We start from the raw sequence: 16,924 nt of genomic DNA, 5'->3' as shown, positions 1-16,924 counted from the left end.
GACCGTGGAGCCGTGGGTTGAGTTAGCAAATAGCGTTAGCATAGCCTCTGTTAGGAGATTGTTTGTAACGTTTTAAAATCGAAACAAATTATTAAGCACTTACGCGTCAAGTGAAATTTAGCTGTCTCGCGTCTTGTGCTAATTAATGCCTAATGTTCAGCGTTAGTTGATAGGACTGACAAAAGTATCGTTACTTCATTCGCTAACGTTATCGGCAACAGGTGCTTGTGTTACATAAAGAGGGAGATGGACCAAACTACATATCCTCGTATTTATGTGGAAAGAACTCTGGCCCTTATTAAACCAGATGCCATCCACAAAGCTAAGGAGATTGAGGATGTTATCCTCAAATCTGGCTTCATTATCCTGCAGGTTGGTTTAAGAGTCTTGGAAAATACAGCGGTAGACATAGTAACCTGAACGTCTGTAAAGTACAGGATGTGTTATCATTAGGAAATGTCATGAAGGGTGTGACCGACCTGAAGACTTCTGAAGCAATAGGTTGTGTAATTACGTTTCATGATAAGACGATCGTACAAGAGCAAGGAAGCCGTTTCTCCATTTGTGTATGGTTTGATTGATTGATTGATACATCGGCATGGCTGATTTTACTGGTCAATTATTTACATATATTTACACTGACTTTATGAAGGTTGATATGCAACGACGTTGTAGTACATGAATGCAAAAGTTGCTTTTAGAGCAAGAGAAATAGTTTTGCCAGTGTATAGTTTGGCCACCAGAGAGCGCTGACAATGTCGTGTTCAGCACTGATGGTCACATTTGATAACCAAGTTTCGGAGATGTTTATTTAAAAAGTCTGTTACTGAAATAATAATAATAGTAATAATAATAATAATAGTAATCAACATAGGAGGATGAATCATAAGACTTTGTCATCAAAAATCCAGTGTCAGTTCATATTTCACTGAAGTGCCCAATTCTTCATTCCTGTGGCAGACGCGGAAGCTGCAACTGAGTCCAGAGCAATGCAGTGACTTCTACGCAGACCAGTATGGAAAGATCTTCTTTCCCAGCTTGACGGCCTTCATGAGCTCTGGCCCCATCATTGCCATGACTCTGGCCCGCGATAATGCTGTCGCCCACTGGAAGTCCATCATAGGGCCTGTCAACAGCATCAAGGCCAGAGAAACTCATCCAGGCTGGTCAGTCTGTTAACTTGTAGCGATTCAGATTCTTTGTTTTGTTGTTTATTGTGTTATTTTAGACCTTCAGTATATGAAATGCTTCGAATAACTATTAATACCCCTACCACAACATAGGTTCTGTTTCCTGTCCCATACACATTAGTCTGTGAGCACATCCACATTGGGGTTTCGCAATACTTGAATATTTCTTATCTTGGCACCAAAACCTTTGGTCAGACATATTCAGAAAGGGAGTGCTGTGTGATGGACATAGTTTATTTAAACAAAACAATAATATTGGGTTTTACAGTACATTCTCTATATGGTTTTGATAAAGTACCCTGAAAATATTCCCTGTGATTGTGGGCCACAGCCTCTGACTACTATGACTTACAGTACATAGTTCACCATTCCCTGTATGTGTGATTCATCCTATGACTTAATGGAGTGATTTACTGTTTTTATCTAATGCAAAAGGTTAAAGGTTTGAAAACTCTGGCAGACATATTTATGTGAATGTAGTCTATTTTTTTCCCAGCCTTAGAGCAAAATATGGCACGTCTGACCTGAAAAACGCACTCCACGGCAGCGACTCATTTCATGCGGCTGAAAGGGAGATCAAATTCATGTTCCCAAACTGTAGGTCATATGCATACTCACACATACGGTTGTTTGTATAGAAATGTAGCACTGAACACAATTATGTACCTCAAATGTCTTCTCTCTGTAGCTGTAATTGAACCCTTTCCTTCAAGAGAAGCGATTAAAGAATACCTGAGCAGGTATGTAAACCCAACTCTGCTACGTGGACTCACTGAGCTCTGCAAGCAAAAGCCACACAATCCCTGTGTAAGTATTTGATGCTCAAGATTTTAAGATATACTGGTGGATAGTTTTATTCATTAGCCAGTTATTTTTTGTTGCTGAATATTACTGTTACCATGTTGTTTGCTGGTGTGCTGGAGCCTTTGTCCCTGAAACATTGCATTCCATAATCCTGCACTTTTGTTTTTAATAGATTTGGCTTGCTGACTGGCTGATCAACAATGACCCAAATAGGCCTCAAATATGTTATGGAGACATTGTGGAAGAAGCAGAAGGACAATAGGGAAACAAGAGGGATGACTATGATAGATGATAGTCTCAGACAATGTTATTTCTTTAAACAAATGTATCGTTCAATGCTAAGATGAAATAAAATGTCTTCATCACTGGTTTGTTTGCTGTTTGGTAAAGTTAGCCTTCATCTTTTTGAACACTTCTTTAAAGGGTTCAACCAGGTTTCACATCTTTAATTACCAATGGGTTAAAAAGTTTAAAGCATGATTACAACGAATGACTTGGATGAGCTGTATGACCTAAGTTGAGAAGAGAACATTAAGTAAATTGGACCAGATATTCAGACAGTAACTTGTTTGTCTACCTGCTTTGACTGGCTTCATATCTTCTTGTTCCTCTAGAAATGGAACAAGAAAGTAATCCAGCAAGTAAAGGACTGACATGTGCACATGGCTGTCCAACAAATATGTTACAGAATGCACAAAGTGAGCACTACAGTATTTTATTCAGGCTGATTTATAGCAGTTCGCATGGCAGCTATGAGACTGATTATGGAAAGTAATCTGAATGTTCATTGCAGCAGTAGTAATGTGTGTTTTTTGAGGACAGATATGGAAGATTATTTTGATGGCTGGCTATTTCAGTCAGTCTCTGAAGACTATTGATTGTAGATTATTTGGTCTGCAGTATGTTACTATGATGATTACTATGTATCATCATAGTAACATACTGGTTCTTGTATGTGGTTCTTAATTCACTGTGTAGGCTGCTGGTTATTAGACAGGCTCTGGTCCCTGTGGCCCGCACAGAAGAAATCGATGGAGGGAAAATAAATGAAGTGAATTTTCTTTAATCCAACAGAACAAAACATGGCAATTAATATAAAAACTGCCGCTATATAAAAACTATCTACAGGATTTAGAAAAAATAACAGGAACAAGTCACAATGGATGGTAGTGCAACCCTGCAGCACATCTCTCATTAATTACAACAGAGATTAATCAACATCTCCACAAGAATCCGAATAAAAACAAAACAATAGTGTTCACTGCAAACCTTTTGCAATTTTTTTATTTGACTTGATTATTTTTTAGTGTTATTTTCTCCAATCCATGTTGTATGTTTTAAACTTGTACAGTAGTCCCTGAGAGAAATACAAAGAGCTTGATGACAGCTCTGTGTTCATTTATACAAAAAGGTGAAAAAGACATTTTCCACATACCTTTCGTTAATTTTCATGACCCTGAATTGTGCTACCGTTACACTTGACTACAGGTATGTCATACTGTGAATAACAGTGCAAGTCAGTCAAATTCTAATAGTAACGCTTAGTAACATTATTCAACAAAGCAGTGGCTATTCATTCGAATTATGAACAATCATCTACATAACTGAATTTACCGAGCCATGAACAAGTCCTTTTCATTTACAGCACAAGTGGAACACAGTTCCTTCCTGAGAGTTAAGGGCGTGAACATCTACTGTGAAAAGAAAGCGACGTATATGTAATTGGTCAGCATCATTAATGGCAGCAGTGCTTATCCAATCAGACGGCTCCTCCGCAGAAATGTCGTTTTTTTCTGCCGGTTCTAGAAAACCAACCACGAGTTGTCGTCGTGTGGGAGAATCCATCTTGAAGAGAGCTCTCCGGTTGTGTGACCAGTAAGCAGGTTTTCCTACTTCTTTAGTCTTGGTTTTTTCCATTGTATTGTCACGTAAGTACTTTGATTTTTGTAGTTTTTTCGCTATTTTTCTGGTAGATTTAGGTGAAATATCTGTAATTATAAAAATATTCAGGCCTACAGTGCGACTAGCACGGCCTCCGCATTACATAACGGTAACTGCGAATTTGAGTTGTACAGTCCAGGCTTAGCTTATCAGTGTGGTACAGACGACTACGTGTTTTTCTAATCTTTGGCAGTAGCAGAGATGCACTTTTCTGCCTTGGTGGTTGTCGTGTTGCGGGTTTAACGTTACTCAGTAACCATTTGCTGGCATTCGCCAACAAGTAACGGCCTTCTGTGAATGTATGGAACGCGACAGTGCCGGCCAAAATGGTGGGAAATGCATGCATTGGCATCATGTAAATGGCGAAGCATGTACGACATGACGGATTATATAACCACCCCCATGATTTTAGAACTTGATTTTTGGGGTTTTTTTTTGCTTTGGTCTTAGGTATAACAGTGCAACATGTCTGAGACAGAGCAGCAGTATATGGAAACATCAGAAAACGGCCACGAAGTCGACGATGATTATAACGGTGCCGACCACACCGAAGAGGGAATCGGCGAGAGCGCCGTGAATGACTGCGGAGAGGGCGACGGGCCCGACGCGGACGGGAATTCGCAAAACGGCGGCACGGAGGGCGGTCAAATCGACGCCAGCAAAGGCGAGGAAGATGCGGGGTAAGTTAAAAATGGCACAGTGTGAATCTTGTGTGAAGCCGACACTCATAATAAGCACTCCTGGTTTGCCATGTTTCTTTGTTCAACCGGCCTTTGTTGGCGCCATATGCAGAGCGGAGGGGGGATGGGCGCTTGAGCTGGGATCAAATCTAACATGTAGTGGCTCATGAGAGACTGAATTCGAGGTGCCTGCTGTGGTCTTATCGTAGTTATTTTCAGTATGTTGAATAAATCTAAAATGCCCTGTAAGCATTAGCAACTATAGTCTACCTCCATACGTCATTGGGCCAACAGATGTTCTGGAACAGTGTGTACATTTACACCCCCCTCCTGCCCAACACCACCCCCACTCCACAGCCAGATACAAAGTTGGAATAGTGGTACTGCAAATGATTCTTATCATGTCCCTTTCCCTTTTTCTGCACATAGGAAAATGTTTGTTGGTGGTCTCAGCTGGGACACAAGCAAGAAGGATCTTAAGGATTACTTCTCTAAATTTGGCGAGGTGACAGACTGCACCATAAAGATGGACCAGCAGACAGGCCGGTCAAGAGGCTTCGGCTTCATTCTCTTTAAAGACGCAGCCAGTGTAGAAAAGGTGAGCAGTGTTTACGGTTTTATTGGAGCACAAGGAACTCTGTGTTTGCAAGATGGGTCATTTTCAATGTCTTCCTGTTTTTGTTGTTTTTTTTAGGTTCTTGAACAGAAGGAGCACAAACTAGATGGCAGAGTGATTGACCCCAAGAAGGCGATGGCCATGAAGAAAGATCCAGTCAAGAAAATCTTTGTTGGAGGCCTTAATCCTGACACCTCAAAGGAAGTCATTCAGGAGTATTTTGGGACCTTTGGAGAGGTACGATATTCAGTAGATTTTCGTCAGTTTCTTAAACAATTTTGCTTATGATAGTAGTTGCCTTAAAGGTTTGTTTTCCTCTCATTTAGATCGAGACCATTGAGCTTCCACAAGATCCAAAGACGGAAAAGAGGAGGGGATTCGTATTTATCACGTATAAAGAAGAGGCGCCTGTAAAGAAGGTTATGGAGAAGAAGTACCACAACGTCGGTGGAAGCAAGGTAATAGCATATCACATATTCTGCAAACAGGTGAAATTGGGTGTAATGGACTTATGTAGGTTACAAAAAGCATATCATGCTGCAATATAATGTGCTTTTGTGTGATGTTCCAGTGTGAAATCAAAATAGCCCAGCCCAAAGAGGTCTACCAGCAGCAGCAGTATGGTGCCCGTGGATATGGAGGACGCGGCAGGGGCCGTGGAGGTAAGCACTTTTTTTTTTGCACGTTATACCAGCAAAAAAAAATAATTTGAAAATGCAGAGTAACCGCCAGGGTCCTGTGTGCTGAAGAGTTGTGACAAAGGCCTCACCTGTTGTTTCTAGGCCAGGGCCAGAACTGGAATCAAGGTTACAACAACTACTGGAACCAGGGATACAACCAGAACTATGGCTATGGACAGCAAGGCTATGGATACGGCGGCTATGGCAACTATGACTACTCTGCTGGTTATTACGGCTATGGGGGTGGCTACGAATACAGTAAGCGATAAGTGCCCCCAGGGAAAGAAAAAGAATGAGAGAAACTTTTATTTTCTTGGTCCTCCTTGTTGTACAGAAGAACTCAGTCCCTTTTTCTCTTGTCCTCCAGACCAGGGCAATACAAGCTATGGGAAAACTCCAAGACGTGGAGGCCACCAGAGTAGCTACAAGCCATACTGATCACACGTAGTGCAGGTATGCATTTTTGCATCATCCGTGGTAGTATGAGAACATAGCTGTAACCATTGGTGCCTTTTGACCCCAAAGATGTCCATCTACTCTAAATCCATTCAAACATTGTGGTGGGGTTAGGGTAGGCCGTGTTGTGGGGTCTGTGATCATTAAAGATGGATTCATTCCACCTGTCAGCCATCTTAAGATGCATCTATACAAACACTACTTGATCAATAAGGGTTGAGTTGGTGGTGGTTGAACAGGAGCAGGACCGTTTCACCTTTCACCAGGGTGCTAGGTGTGAAGTAGCTAGCAGTCGCGCCCTCTCCCCCCCCCCCCCCCCCCCCCCCCCCCAAAGTATGTCTGTCCATTCACTGACCTGTCAAACTCATTCATGCACCTGTCTGTCTCTGTGTAACTGCATGCCGTATTTGGTTTATTCTCAGTAACGTTAAGCACCGTGTTTTTCTCTTAAGGTCTAAAGTAAATAAGAAAAAGAGATCCATGGTCTGACCACAGCGAACATGGGCTCTGGCTTTTCCTTTGGAGTTGGCAGAAATTTGGACTCATGCTCCATTTGTACAGATCAAGTGAGGAACTGGGGAAGCAAATGTCACTTTTCCACTTTTTATTTTATATTGTTTTGTGTCCATTTACATTTCCAGTGATGGAAGTGTTATTTTTACTGTACTTTTTGGTACCTTTTTGAATCTAATGTATTGTATGGTTGTATTTTTACATGTCTACTGGATTTACAGATGAGCAGGAGCAAGAGCTTTTAAAGCTCACAAATAAAACAAGTTTGCTTTTTGTTTTTCCTTTTGGTGTTTCTAGATCTTTAGTTATTTTCTCCCGTGCTGAGTGTTGGATGCGAGTTGCATGGCTTCAGATGTGGGGTGAGGCTAAATAAGGGATTTAAACTAATCAAAGGGTGTCATTGTAAGCGTGTCAAGTGAATGTTTGCAGATGGTCTAGTAGACGAAGACAACCAGCATCTTTTTTTTTTTTCTTTTGGCTTTTAAGGAGATTCCTTCCCCATCATGTTTGCAATTTTAAGTTGCTTTACTAGTGTTATTCAACTGAACGCAAGCCTGTTAATGTACGAGGGTACTCCCTCTCTCACTGGAAACTCATTCCTCTAGTGTCTTGGGCAAATTGGTAGAAATAAACTTTTGGTTTATATTACACTTGGATCTTTTTGTTATTATTTGTAAAGTTAATGTTAAATGTTTTGTACTGTTAAATGGCTTGCTTGTTTTGTCACGAGTAATGTTAACATCTCTACGGATGCCTCTTTTGGAAGCTGTGGGACAGTGCTTCACTATCTGCAGGATAACTGGCTGAGTGTTAATACCCACCCCACTAGATGTGAAACTGCAATACTTGAGCGTTATTGTGAATGTGTCCAGGAGTTAAAGATAGTGGTCTGGTAAGTGCTTAAATCAACCGTACTGTGTATTGAGAACATGTTGCTGATCAGTGTCAATTGGGACTAATTATTTTATCGATTGCTACTGTGGGTAAAAATGCAACGGTGAGGATTTTAAAGTGTTAACTTTATTCATTTAAAAAAAAGTGTAAGCAGCTTTAGCTTTATCATGTATACTGTCCATCTCCCAGTTCGAATGACACGCTGTAGCTTGCATTGCTTTAAATATGTTAACCAGTTGTCGTGGTTTCATCAGTGAGGTGACTGCATCTCCTCGTTCCACTTGCGTGATACCTGGGGGGAAACAGATTTACAGATTTCATCTCTAGACAAATGAAATGAGAAGTCCTCCTCAAATACTGTCAGTGAAAACCTCTCACTGCTCTGAGATCAGCTCTGATATAAAAAGTCATTTTCAAAAACAAAGTGACAGAATCAAATCCCCACAGTGGTCAGAGTTGAGTGGAGGGCAGCAACATGTTCTGCCAAGTGAAATGAATGAACTTGTTTGATCTACTGGAACCTCAAGTATAGACATTCATATCTCTACCTCTGAACTTAATGAATGTGACCATCTGACAATGTCTGATGCAATTAAAAGTTTTTCTACAGGTTTAACCAACCTTAGATGTCTTCCTTTTCCAGTTTAATTCCACTGGCTTCAATGTCTGTGAAAATAAGAACATATACGTTATTCTGCACTGAAATATGAATGTGTGAAATGAACTCTTTATGGACATTTTCCATGGTGCAAATAGATGCATTGTGTGTGTGTGTGTGTGTTTGGGGGGTGTAGCTAACCTGTGAGGATGCGGTCAATACATTGTACCACCACTTCTGCGTCCTCGATACTGAAGCACATAGGCGGTTTGAACTTCAAGATGTTTTCCCAGGGGCCATCTGTACTGACACAGATTTTATCCTCCTCTTTCAACCTAATAAGTACAGGACATTGAGTGAAATCACAACACTAAGTGGCAGCCATAGTGTATACAACAAAAAGAGGCAGTATGACTGACAGATAACAGCAAAACTATAGCCGTTGACTGCTGTTCTAGCACTTCAATCCTTTACCTCTTCACCACCAGTGCTGCTGTTTCTGTGGCAGGACTCCTCTTCTCCCTGTCTGTAACCAGTTCAAGGCCCACAAACAGCCCTGCACCTCTGGAAGGAGAAAAAGATTATTTACTTCGACAGACTGGATCAGGAGAGAATGGGGCAGGTTTAGGGTTGACACATTCGAACACACGATCCAAGTTCTTCATGAGCTCCTTTACATTCTTGAAAGGCATAGTCTTATTTGGCCAGTTATTAACAACATCTGGCATGCATAGCTATTCTGTTAATGCCCCACCAGCATGGTTCATGGGCTGTGGCAACTTCCTACTTGTCTGTTCTTATCAACACGCCTAATGAAAAAACTGATTAGTTTAAAACTATCATCTTAATCATCTTAAAACTACAGTCGCTATATAATAGACTATATTAATATAGCTTGTTAGTTATGAGAAGATGGTTACTAGGATTCTTGAATGGGGTGGGCCATCATTAATGTTGGGAGTAACACCTGTGCTTTTCCTACAGTGACACATCCAAATGTCTGCTGTGAAAACAGACCTCATACAAACACCACAGAAAATGCATCCTGAAGTAGTTTGTGGGGAAAGGGGCTCATTTTTACTTCATATACCCTTAAAAGTTACCTGCATATTAACATGTTATTAAGAATAACTAGATTCTGAATCCTCATAGCTTGTTTAAAATGTGAAGTCATTGTATAAGTTTCAACAGTGTCTCCTACTGTGGTGAAAGAAGTATTCAGATTGTTTATTCAAGTTAAAGTAGCAATACAATTGCAGAGTGAAAATACTCTGCTATAAGTAAAAGTCGTACATTATAAAACTGTACTGAGTATCAAACTATCAAAAGTACATTCTGCAGTAGTAGAGTCCCTGTCAGTGTTTTACTATTATACAATATATGAGGTTATTGGATTATTATCACTGCTGCATTAATGAGTATGTTGCAGCTCAACTGCCGTGCAACTCAGATAAATATAGTGGAGTAAAATGTATGATACTACCCTCTGAAATATAGTGGATTATAAGCATAAAGTTGCATTACATGTAAACACTCAAGTAGAATACAAGTACCTCAGATTTATCCCTATAAGTATAGTGCTTGAGTAAATGTACTTGGTTACATTCCACCACTGGTCTACAATGTGATGTGTCACCTTCTCTCAGAGGCCCCACATATCCACAGGTGTTTTCAATCACTGATTCAGCCAGGTTGGAAATATAAGCTACTGCTGGCATTGTGCTGCTATCAGTGAAGTCACTAAATTCTGTGTAATGAAAACCATGGATCCACAACTTCCACTTCAACCAACATATGGCAAAATAAGGTACACCACACTGCACCCAGTGACTTGCTCATGAATACCATGCAAAATTATGAAGTGAAAAATGAGCACAGCCAATTGTAATAGTAAAAATTTCTGGCATGCCCATGTAAGTCAGGGAGTGGCAAACAACTGTACTTGCTCACACTGGGTGGATCTCATTTCTCAAAATTGTCGTTTCCCCGCTCCTCGATCCTCGCTCGAACCGGAAGTACTTCTGGTCCGCCATATTGCCGGCCGTCCCAAAGCGCAAATTGCGGCTCTGAGGAGCGAGGATCGAGGAGCGAGGAGGGCTCTCGGAGGAGCTATGAGCGAGGATACATCAGTGCATCCTACCCGGAAGTCAGTCAACTGAACGGTATGAAGACTCCGCCCCCACAGCTGGCACGTTTGAACGAGGTGGAGAAAGTGCGCTAGTGTAAATATCCTGCAGTGAATGGCTGTAATTAAGATGAGCCTAACTTAAAGTTACGTTCTCCAAAGAGCGATAATACAAGAACATGAGGATCCGTCATGTTTCAATCACGTAAGAGATGATGTTTAGTGAGCAGGGACGATAGGAACCTGCTCACTATTATCCTGCTTTGAACTATGCTCACTACTAAAACATTCAATATAAAGTGACACAAAATAGTGATTAAAACATATTTTATTGATTTAAAATGAGCCTACTCTCGTCTGTCATCGCTCTCACTGTGCAGTGGCTCTGAAAGCAAAACACTTACGTTGCGTAACAACCGCCACAATGTGCGCAGGACGGCAGGCGGGGAAACTTATTTCTTTACAGATATTCAGAGAAATCATGTCAAATGTGGAGAAGAGACGGAATATCCCAGACCTGAGAGAGACGTAGCTGGAGACAGAGTTTGGTTGACCGCTGTTATTTCTACTGATGGATAAAAGTCCCGCAGCAGCTGATTCCTGCGTTCAGCGTCAGACATTAAAACATCCGTCTCCAGTTTTGTCTCCACTAAGCAGTCTTTAATCTACAACCTGTTCTAACACTAACACATCGGCCTCTCGTCACTTTTTCTGCGTGTTATCTGAGTGAAATAATGTGTTTCATGGTTTGTAGGTTTCTCTTCACTAACAGGTCTGAAATGTGTCTCATTGAACGGGACAGAAGACACAGCGAGGCTGATAAAGTTCAGGTCAGAAAATGACCACCTGTTCACCTGAAGAGGCGTCCAGCCAAGAATGAACTCATTAATTCTCATGTGTGTTAATAGAAGTGTTTCATATTTACTTGCTAGTGCTGGAGACTTTTTAACAATGTAAATATAAGTATAAAATGTAAATATATCGAGGGCAGGGGCGGTGGGGGTGTAAATATAACGGTAACTGCAGCAGCTCCAGTGTCACGTCATCAGAAACAGACGTCGCTTCACGTGACGCTTCAGAGGAAAGGACGTCTCAATTCTCATAAAACACGTTTCCTCGGGTGGATCCCAATTCTCAAAATTGCATCCTCGTTTCCCTCACTTGCGTCTTTTCCTTGCGTCTTAGTCCCTCCCACCAGGGATGCATGAGAGGACGCAAGGAAACCACGCAAGGAGAGAAGAAACGAGGAAATATGTTTTATGAGAATTGAGACGTCCTTTCCTCTGACGTCTGTTTCTGATGACGCGACACAGCTGGAGCTGCTGCAGTTACCGTTATATTCACACCCCCACCGCCCCCCGCCCTCGATATCTTTATATTTTATACTTATACATTGTTAAAAAGTCTCCAGCACAAGCAAATAAATATGAAACACTTTTATTAACACACATGAGAATTAATTAGTTCATTCTTGGCTGGACGCCTCTCTCAGGTGAACAGGTGGTCATTTTCTGACCTGAACTTTATCAGCCTCGCTGTGTCTTCTGTCCCTGTTCAGTGAGACACATTTCAGAGCTGTCAGTGAAGACAAACCTACGAGCCATGAAACACATTATTTCACTCAGATAACACGCAGAACAAGTGATGAGAGGCTGATGTGTTAGTGTTAGAACAGGTTGTTGATAAAAGACTACTGAGTGGAGACAAAACTGGAGACAGATGTTTTAATGTCTGACGCTGAACGCAGGAATCAGCTGCTGCGGGACTTTTATCCATCAGTAGAAATAAGAGCGGTAAACCAAACTCTGTCTCCAGCTACGTCTCTCTCAGGTCTGGGATATCCCGTCACTTCTTCACATTTGATATGATTTCTCTGAATATCTGTAAAGAAATAAGTTTTCCTGCCTGCCGGCCTGCGCACAGTGAGAGGCGGTTGCTAGGCAACGTACGTGTTTTACGTTCAGAGCCACTGCGCAGTGAGAGCGGTGACAGACGAGAGTAGACTCATTTTAAATCAATAAAATATGTTTTAATCATTATTTTGTGTCACTTTATATTGAATGCTTTAGTAGTGAGCAGAGTTATAAGCGGGATAATAGTGAGCAGGTTCCTATCGTCCCTGCTGACTAAACATCATCTCTTACGTGATTGAAAAATGACGGATCCTCATGTTCTTGTATTATCGCTCTTTGGAGAACGTAACGTTAAGTCAGGCTCATCTGAATTTCAGCCATTCACTGCAGAATATTTACACTAGCGCACTTTCTCCTCCACCTCGTTCAAACGTGCCAGCTGTGGGGGCGGAGTCTTCATACCGTTCAGTTGACTGACTTCCGGGTAGGATGCACTGATGTATCCTCGCTTATAGCTCCTCCGAGGGCCCTCCTCGCTCCTCGATCCTCGCTCCTCAGAGCCGCAATTTGCGCTTTGGGACGGCCGGCAAGATGGCGGACCAGAAGTACTTCCGGTTCGAGCGAGGATCGAGGAGCGGGGAAACGACAATTTTGAGAATTGGGATCCACCCCTCGTTTCTTCTCTCCTTGCGTGGTTTCCTTGCGTCCTCTCATGCATCCCTGGTGGGAGGGACTAAGACGCAAGGAAAAGACGCAAGTGAGGGAAACGAGGATGCAATTTTGAGAAATGGGATGTACCCACTATCCTGACAAGAGGTCTAATCAGCCAAGGTAAATGAAAGCACCTGTGTGGATGTACCAAAGCGGTGTAAGGACCTTAATTAGTGTTGGCAGTTAAATAGTGGTATTAGGTGGCAATAATGGCCAGACTGTCCTTTGAAATTCATGCTTTATATGATTGTCACTGTTTTTATGCTGATGATGCTGAAAATAGCGCAGCATAGGCCTGAGTGCACCAGTCAAGAAACCCTTACCTGACATCGCCAATGAGTTGATGTCGTGTTTGTAGCTTCGTGAGCAAATCTTTAAGATGCCCTCCTACCCTTGTGGCGTTTCCTCTGAGGTCTTCTTTCTCTATCACATCCAGAACTGCCAGGCCTATTGCACAGGACACTGGGTTCCCTCCAAACTGCATTAAGTTGAAGAGAAAAATGATTTCAACTTGATATATGCATGCTCAACGAGAGGCAGTTTGAATACATTTCCACAGAAACTTGGGATTTTCATTTAAGAATTCTAGTTAATAATGTATATTTCTTGCAGTAACGTCGTGGTAAATCAAACAGTGGATAAACAACAACTTGTGGATAGCACAGAAAAAACAACAGTCAGTGAAGGGAAAACTTTATCTTTGCCTTAATGGACTGTATCGTCATTCAACTGACACCGGGTCTCCCTCAGAAAAGAGAGTTTAATTGCAAAGGACTTCCTTGTTAAATAAAAATTAAATTAATAAAAACAAATAAATCAGTGGAGCAATAATAATAGTAGTGACTATGATACCACGTTATAATGTCAATGTAGTGATTAATGTCAGACTAAAAAAAAAATGTTATTCCGTATTACAAAAAGGCATAGATGTGCCTGAATTACTACTTTGGCTGAAAAGCTATAGATGCCGACTTGAGGGAGCATTCCCTCATGTTACATTGGGGTTGCTGTATAGTCACCGTGTTGAAGTACTCCACACCGTTGGCTGTGAAAGCTCCGGCTATCTCTACAGTGGTGGCCACACATGCCAGCGGATGCCCATTGCCCATCGGTTTGCCCATGGTCACTATGTCGGGACAGAAACCCTCCCCTTGCAGCTGGAAAGCCCAGAAGTGACTCCCCATACGTCCAAAGCCTGTCTGCACCTCATCTGCCACAAACACTCCACCGGCTGAGCGCACGTATCTGTTGAGAGTGTGAGGGAGACGCAACTTTTCACCATTACAGTACACGTGGCTGAGCAAAAGCAGAACCTGAGAAAAAAGTCAGAACTCACTCTGCAACTTTAGCTGAGTACCCTGTGGGCAAGATGATTTGCCCTCCAACACTTGGCAATGATTCAGCAAAGAAGGCAGAGATCTATGGGAAATGGCAGTAAATTAGTAATATAGTAAATGTTATGCATTGGTATTTATTTTTTACAGCATTATTCTGAGTGTCTGTTTGATGGTAAGTGCTTTGCGTGTTACTGATTTTACTCTGGCTGCATGTAACTGCAGTAAAGTTTACCTTACGACCTTTCCTGTGCACCTCCTCTATAAGGTCTTTTACTGTATCTGCATATGCTTGTCCCGGGTCAGGATGATTCTCTCTGTATATGCCTCTGTAGACGTCCGGCAAGGGTGCCTAAAAGGATGAAACACATTGTTTCAGATAGGCAGGAGTTCACTGCCGGTCAGCAGTTTGTGTAATGATGATCATATGAATTTACACACCACATGAACCCATTCTTTTTGTCCCGCCAGTTTCCGGAACTTGTAAGGACTAATGTCGATGAGGGACATTAGATGTCCATGGTATGCACTGGTATAAAAGGAGAGTTCGTTGTAATAGATGAGCAAGTGTAATGTCAAAGGGTGAATGTGCTGCATTTGAACTGAACACTTACTGGTCGAGCACAATGACATCCTGGTGCTGGGTGTATTGCTGTGCCAAGCGCAGAGCAAGATCATTGGCCTCTGATCTGTCAGAAGAACAGATGTAAAATCACTGGTGTGGTAAGGCACTTCAGGAATACCATTCACTGGGACTGTGTGCATGCTTTACCCAGAGTTAACAAAGTAGAAGACACTCAGTTTCTCAGGCAGGGTGGCAGCCAGGCGGTCTGCGTACAGGACTATGTTGTCGTGCAGGAACCGTGAATTTGTGTTCAGGAGGTCCATCTGTGCTGCTGCAGCCTTTGTAATGCTGGGGTGACAATGGCCAACTGGAACAGAAAAACAAACGGAGCGTTACCAACGCATCACAACTTTCTGCCACCAGGAGGCAGGGGTATACATACTGTGTTTTATAAAATTAAGAAATATAGACTATGCCCTGCGTGATAAATGTCTTACCATGATGAACGTTACTGATGCAGTCCAGATAGCGCTCACCATTTTCATCGAACAGATATTGTCCTCTTGCTCTTACTATTTTCACAGGGTCGCCTGAGTAAAAGAGTCGACATGATTGCCTGTAACAAAACACATGAATACGTAACTTTATTGCCCCGATGCACACCAGCACACTGTGGGCAGTATGATTAGAAACTAATATGGAGGAATCACAGAACTGGTCTTTTCCGTACCCGATTAATCTCATCCTCATCGCGAGAGTTTCTTCCTTGCTGAGTTTGTGCAGTGCCATTTTCACGTTGAGTTCGATTTCTGTATTACGTGCGCCAAACACTGGGTGCATCTCATTTCTCAAAATTGTCGTTTCCTCGCTCCTCGATCCTCGCTCGAACCAGAAGTACTTCTGGTCCGCCATCTTGCCGGCCGCCCCAAAGGGCATTTTGCGGCTCTGAGGAGCGAGGAGGGGTCTCAGAGGAGCCATGAGCGAGGGTACATGAGTGCATCCTACCCCGAAGTCTGTCAACTGAACGGTATGAGGACTCTGCCCATGACTGACATACAAGAACATGAGGATCCGTCACGTTTCAATCAAGTAGGGGATGTATAGTAAACAGGGACCATAGGAACCTACTCACTTTTCATTATCTCGCCTAGAACACGGCTTACTACTAAAGCATCCAATTAAGTGACACAAAAAAGTGATTAAAACATATTTTATTGATTTAAAATTAGCCTACTCTCGTCTGTCACCGCTCTCACTGCGCAGCGGCTCTGAAAGTAAACACGTACGTTGTCTAGCAACCGCCTCTCACAGGCCGGCAGGCAGGATAACTTATTTTATATTTTTACAGTTTTACAGTTATTCAGAGATATTATGTCAAATGCGGAGAAGTGACGGGATATCCCAGACCTGAGAGAGATGTAGGTGGAGACAGAGTTTGGTTTACCGCTGATATTTTGTACTGATGGATAAAAGTCCCACAGCAGTTGATTTCTGTGTTCAGTGTCATACATTAAAACATCTGTCTCCAGTTTTGTCTCCACTAAGCAGTCTTTTATCTACAACCAAATCCCACTAACACTAACACATCGGCCTCTCGTGGCTTGTAGGTTTGTCTTCACTGACAGCTCTGAAATGTGTCTCATTGAACAGGGACAGAAGACACAGAGAGGCTGATGAAGTTCAGGTCAGAAAATGACCACCTGTTCAACGGGAAGAGGCATCCAGCCAAGAATGAAGTCATTAATTCTCATGTAAGGAACATCGGCACCACCACCAACAGACTGAGGGACAGCTTCTTCAGAGCTGTCAGAGCTATTACCCCCAGCAGCCCCTCACTGGAGTGAGAGACTGTGAGAACTATGAGCCACTGCACACTGCACTTTTACACTTCAACTTCAACTTTTATTTATATAGCACCTTTCATGCGATCATGCAGCCCAAAGTGCTTCACAAAACAATAAAAA

At 42.2% G+C, this 16,924-nt stretch overlaps 3 protein-coding genes across 4 annotated transcripts; 2 read left to right on the top strand and 1 right to left on the bottom strand.

The window, feature by feature from the left end:
• Nucleotides 1-46: 46 nt before the first annotated feature.
• Nucleotides 47-2,281, top strand: nme5 (NME/NM23 family member 5). The gene is made up of 5 exons (XM_041944505.1): nucleotides 47-372; nucleotides 961-1,166; nucleotides 1,687-1,787; nucleotides 1,879-1,997; nucleotides 2,167-2,281. The coding sequence occupies exons 1-5, from the start codon at nucleotides 247-249 to the stop codon at nucleotides 2,254-2,256; spliced, it is 642 nt and encodes a 213-aa protein (XP_041800439.1). The 5' UTR covers nucleotides 47-246; the 3' UTR covers nucleotides 2,257-2,281.
• Nucleotides 2,282-3,738: 1,457 nt separating this feature from the next.
• On the top strand, nucleotides 3,739-7,530 carry hnrnpaba (heterogeneous nuclear ribonucleoprotein A/Ba). 2 transcript variants are annotated; one of them, XM_041943795.1, is made up of 9 exons: nucleotides 3,739-3,869; nucleotides 4,386-4,615; nucleotides 5,045-5,213; nucleotides 5,310-5,468; nucleotides 5,558-5,689; nucleotides 5,803-5,893; nucleotides 6,014-6,169; nucleotides 6,279-6,364; nucleotides 6,820-7,530. In XM_041943795.1, exons 2-8 carry the CDS (start codon nucleotides 4,401-4,403, stop codon nucleotides 6,347-6,349), a joined length of 993 nt encoding a protein of 330 aa, XP_041799729.1. In that variant the 5' UTR covers nucleotides 3,739-3,869; nucleotides 4,386-4,400; the 3' UTR covers nucleotides 6,350-6,364; nucleotides 6,820-7,530. The 2 variants fall into 2 exon arrangements, with proteins under 2 accessions (XP_041799729.1, XP_041799728.1); XM_041943794.1 differs by having other exon boundaries at nucleotides 3,829-3,922.
• Nucleotides 7,531-7,881: 351 nt separating this feature from the next.
• phykpl (5-phosphohydroxy-L-lysine phospho-lyase) lies at nucleotides 7,882-15,805 on the bottom strand. Its single transcript, XM_041943793.1, has 13 exons — nucleotides 15,691-15,805; nucleotides 15,458-15,576; nucleotides 15,168-15,327; nucleotides 15,010-15,084; nucleotides 14,837-14,924; nucleotides 14,631-14,747; nucleotides 14,398-14,480; nucleotides 14,081-14,306; nucleotides 13,385-13,539; nucleotides 8,847-8,936; nucleotides 8,574-8,707; nucleotides 8,396-8,440; nucleotides 7,882-8,066 (listed from the first exon to the last, which is right to left on the bottom strand). Exons 1-12 carry the CDS (start codon nucleotides 15,798-15,800, stop codon nucleotides 8,397-8,399), a joined length of 1,401 nt encoding a protein of 466 aa, XP_041799727.1. The 5' UTR covers nucleotides 15,801-15,805; the 3' UTR covers nucleotides 7,882-8,066; nucleotide 8,396.
• Between the last annotated feature and the right edge of the window lie 1,119 nt (nucleotides 15,806-16,924).

This window comes from Chelmon rostratus, chromosome 9 (assembly GCF_017976325.1).
Source record: "Chelmon rostratus isolate fCheRos1 chromosome 9, fCheRos1.pri, whole genome shotgun sequence".
In the NCBI taxonomy this organism is placed as follows: domain Eukaryota; kingdom Metazoa; phylum Chordata; class Actinopteri; order Chaetodontiformes; family Chaetodontidae; genus Chelmon; species Chelmon rostratus.
The sequence above is the reverse complement of the archived record's forward strand: the minus strand, read 5'-3'. Positions and strand labels throughout refer to the sequence as shown.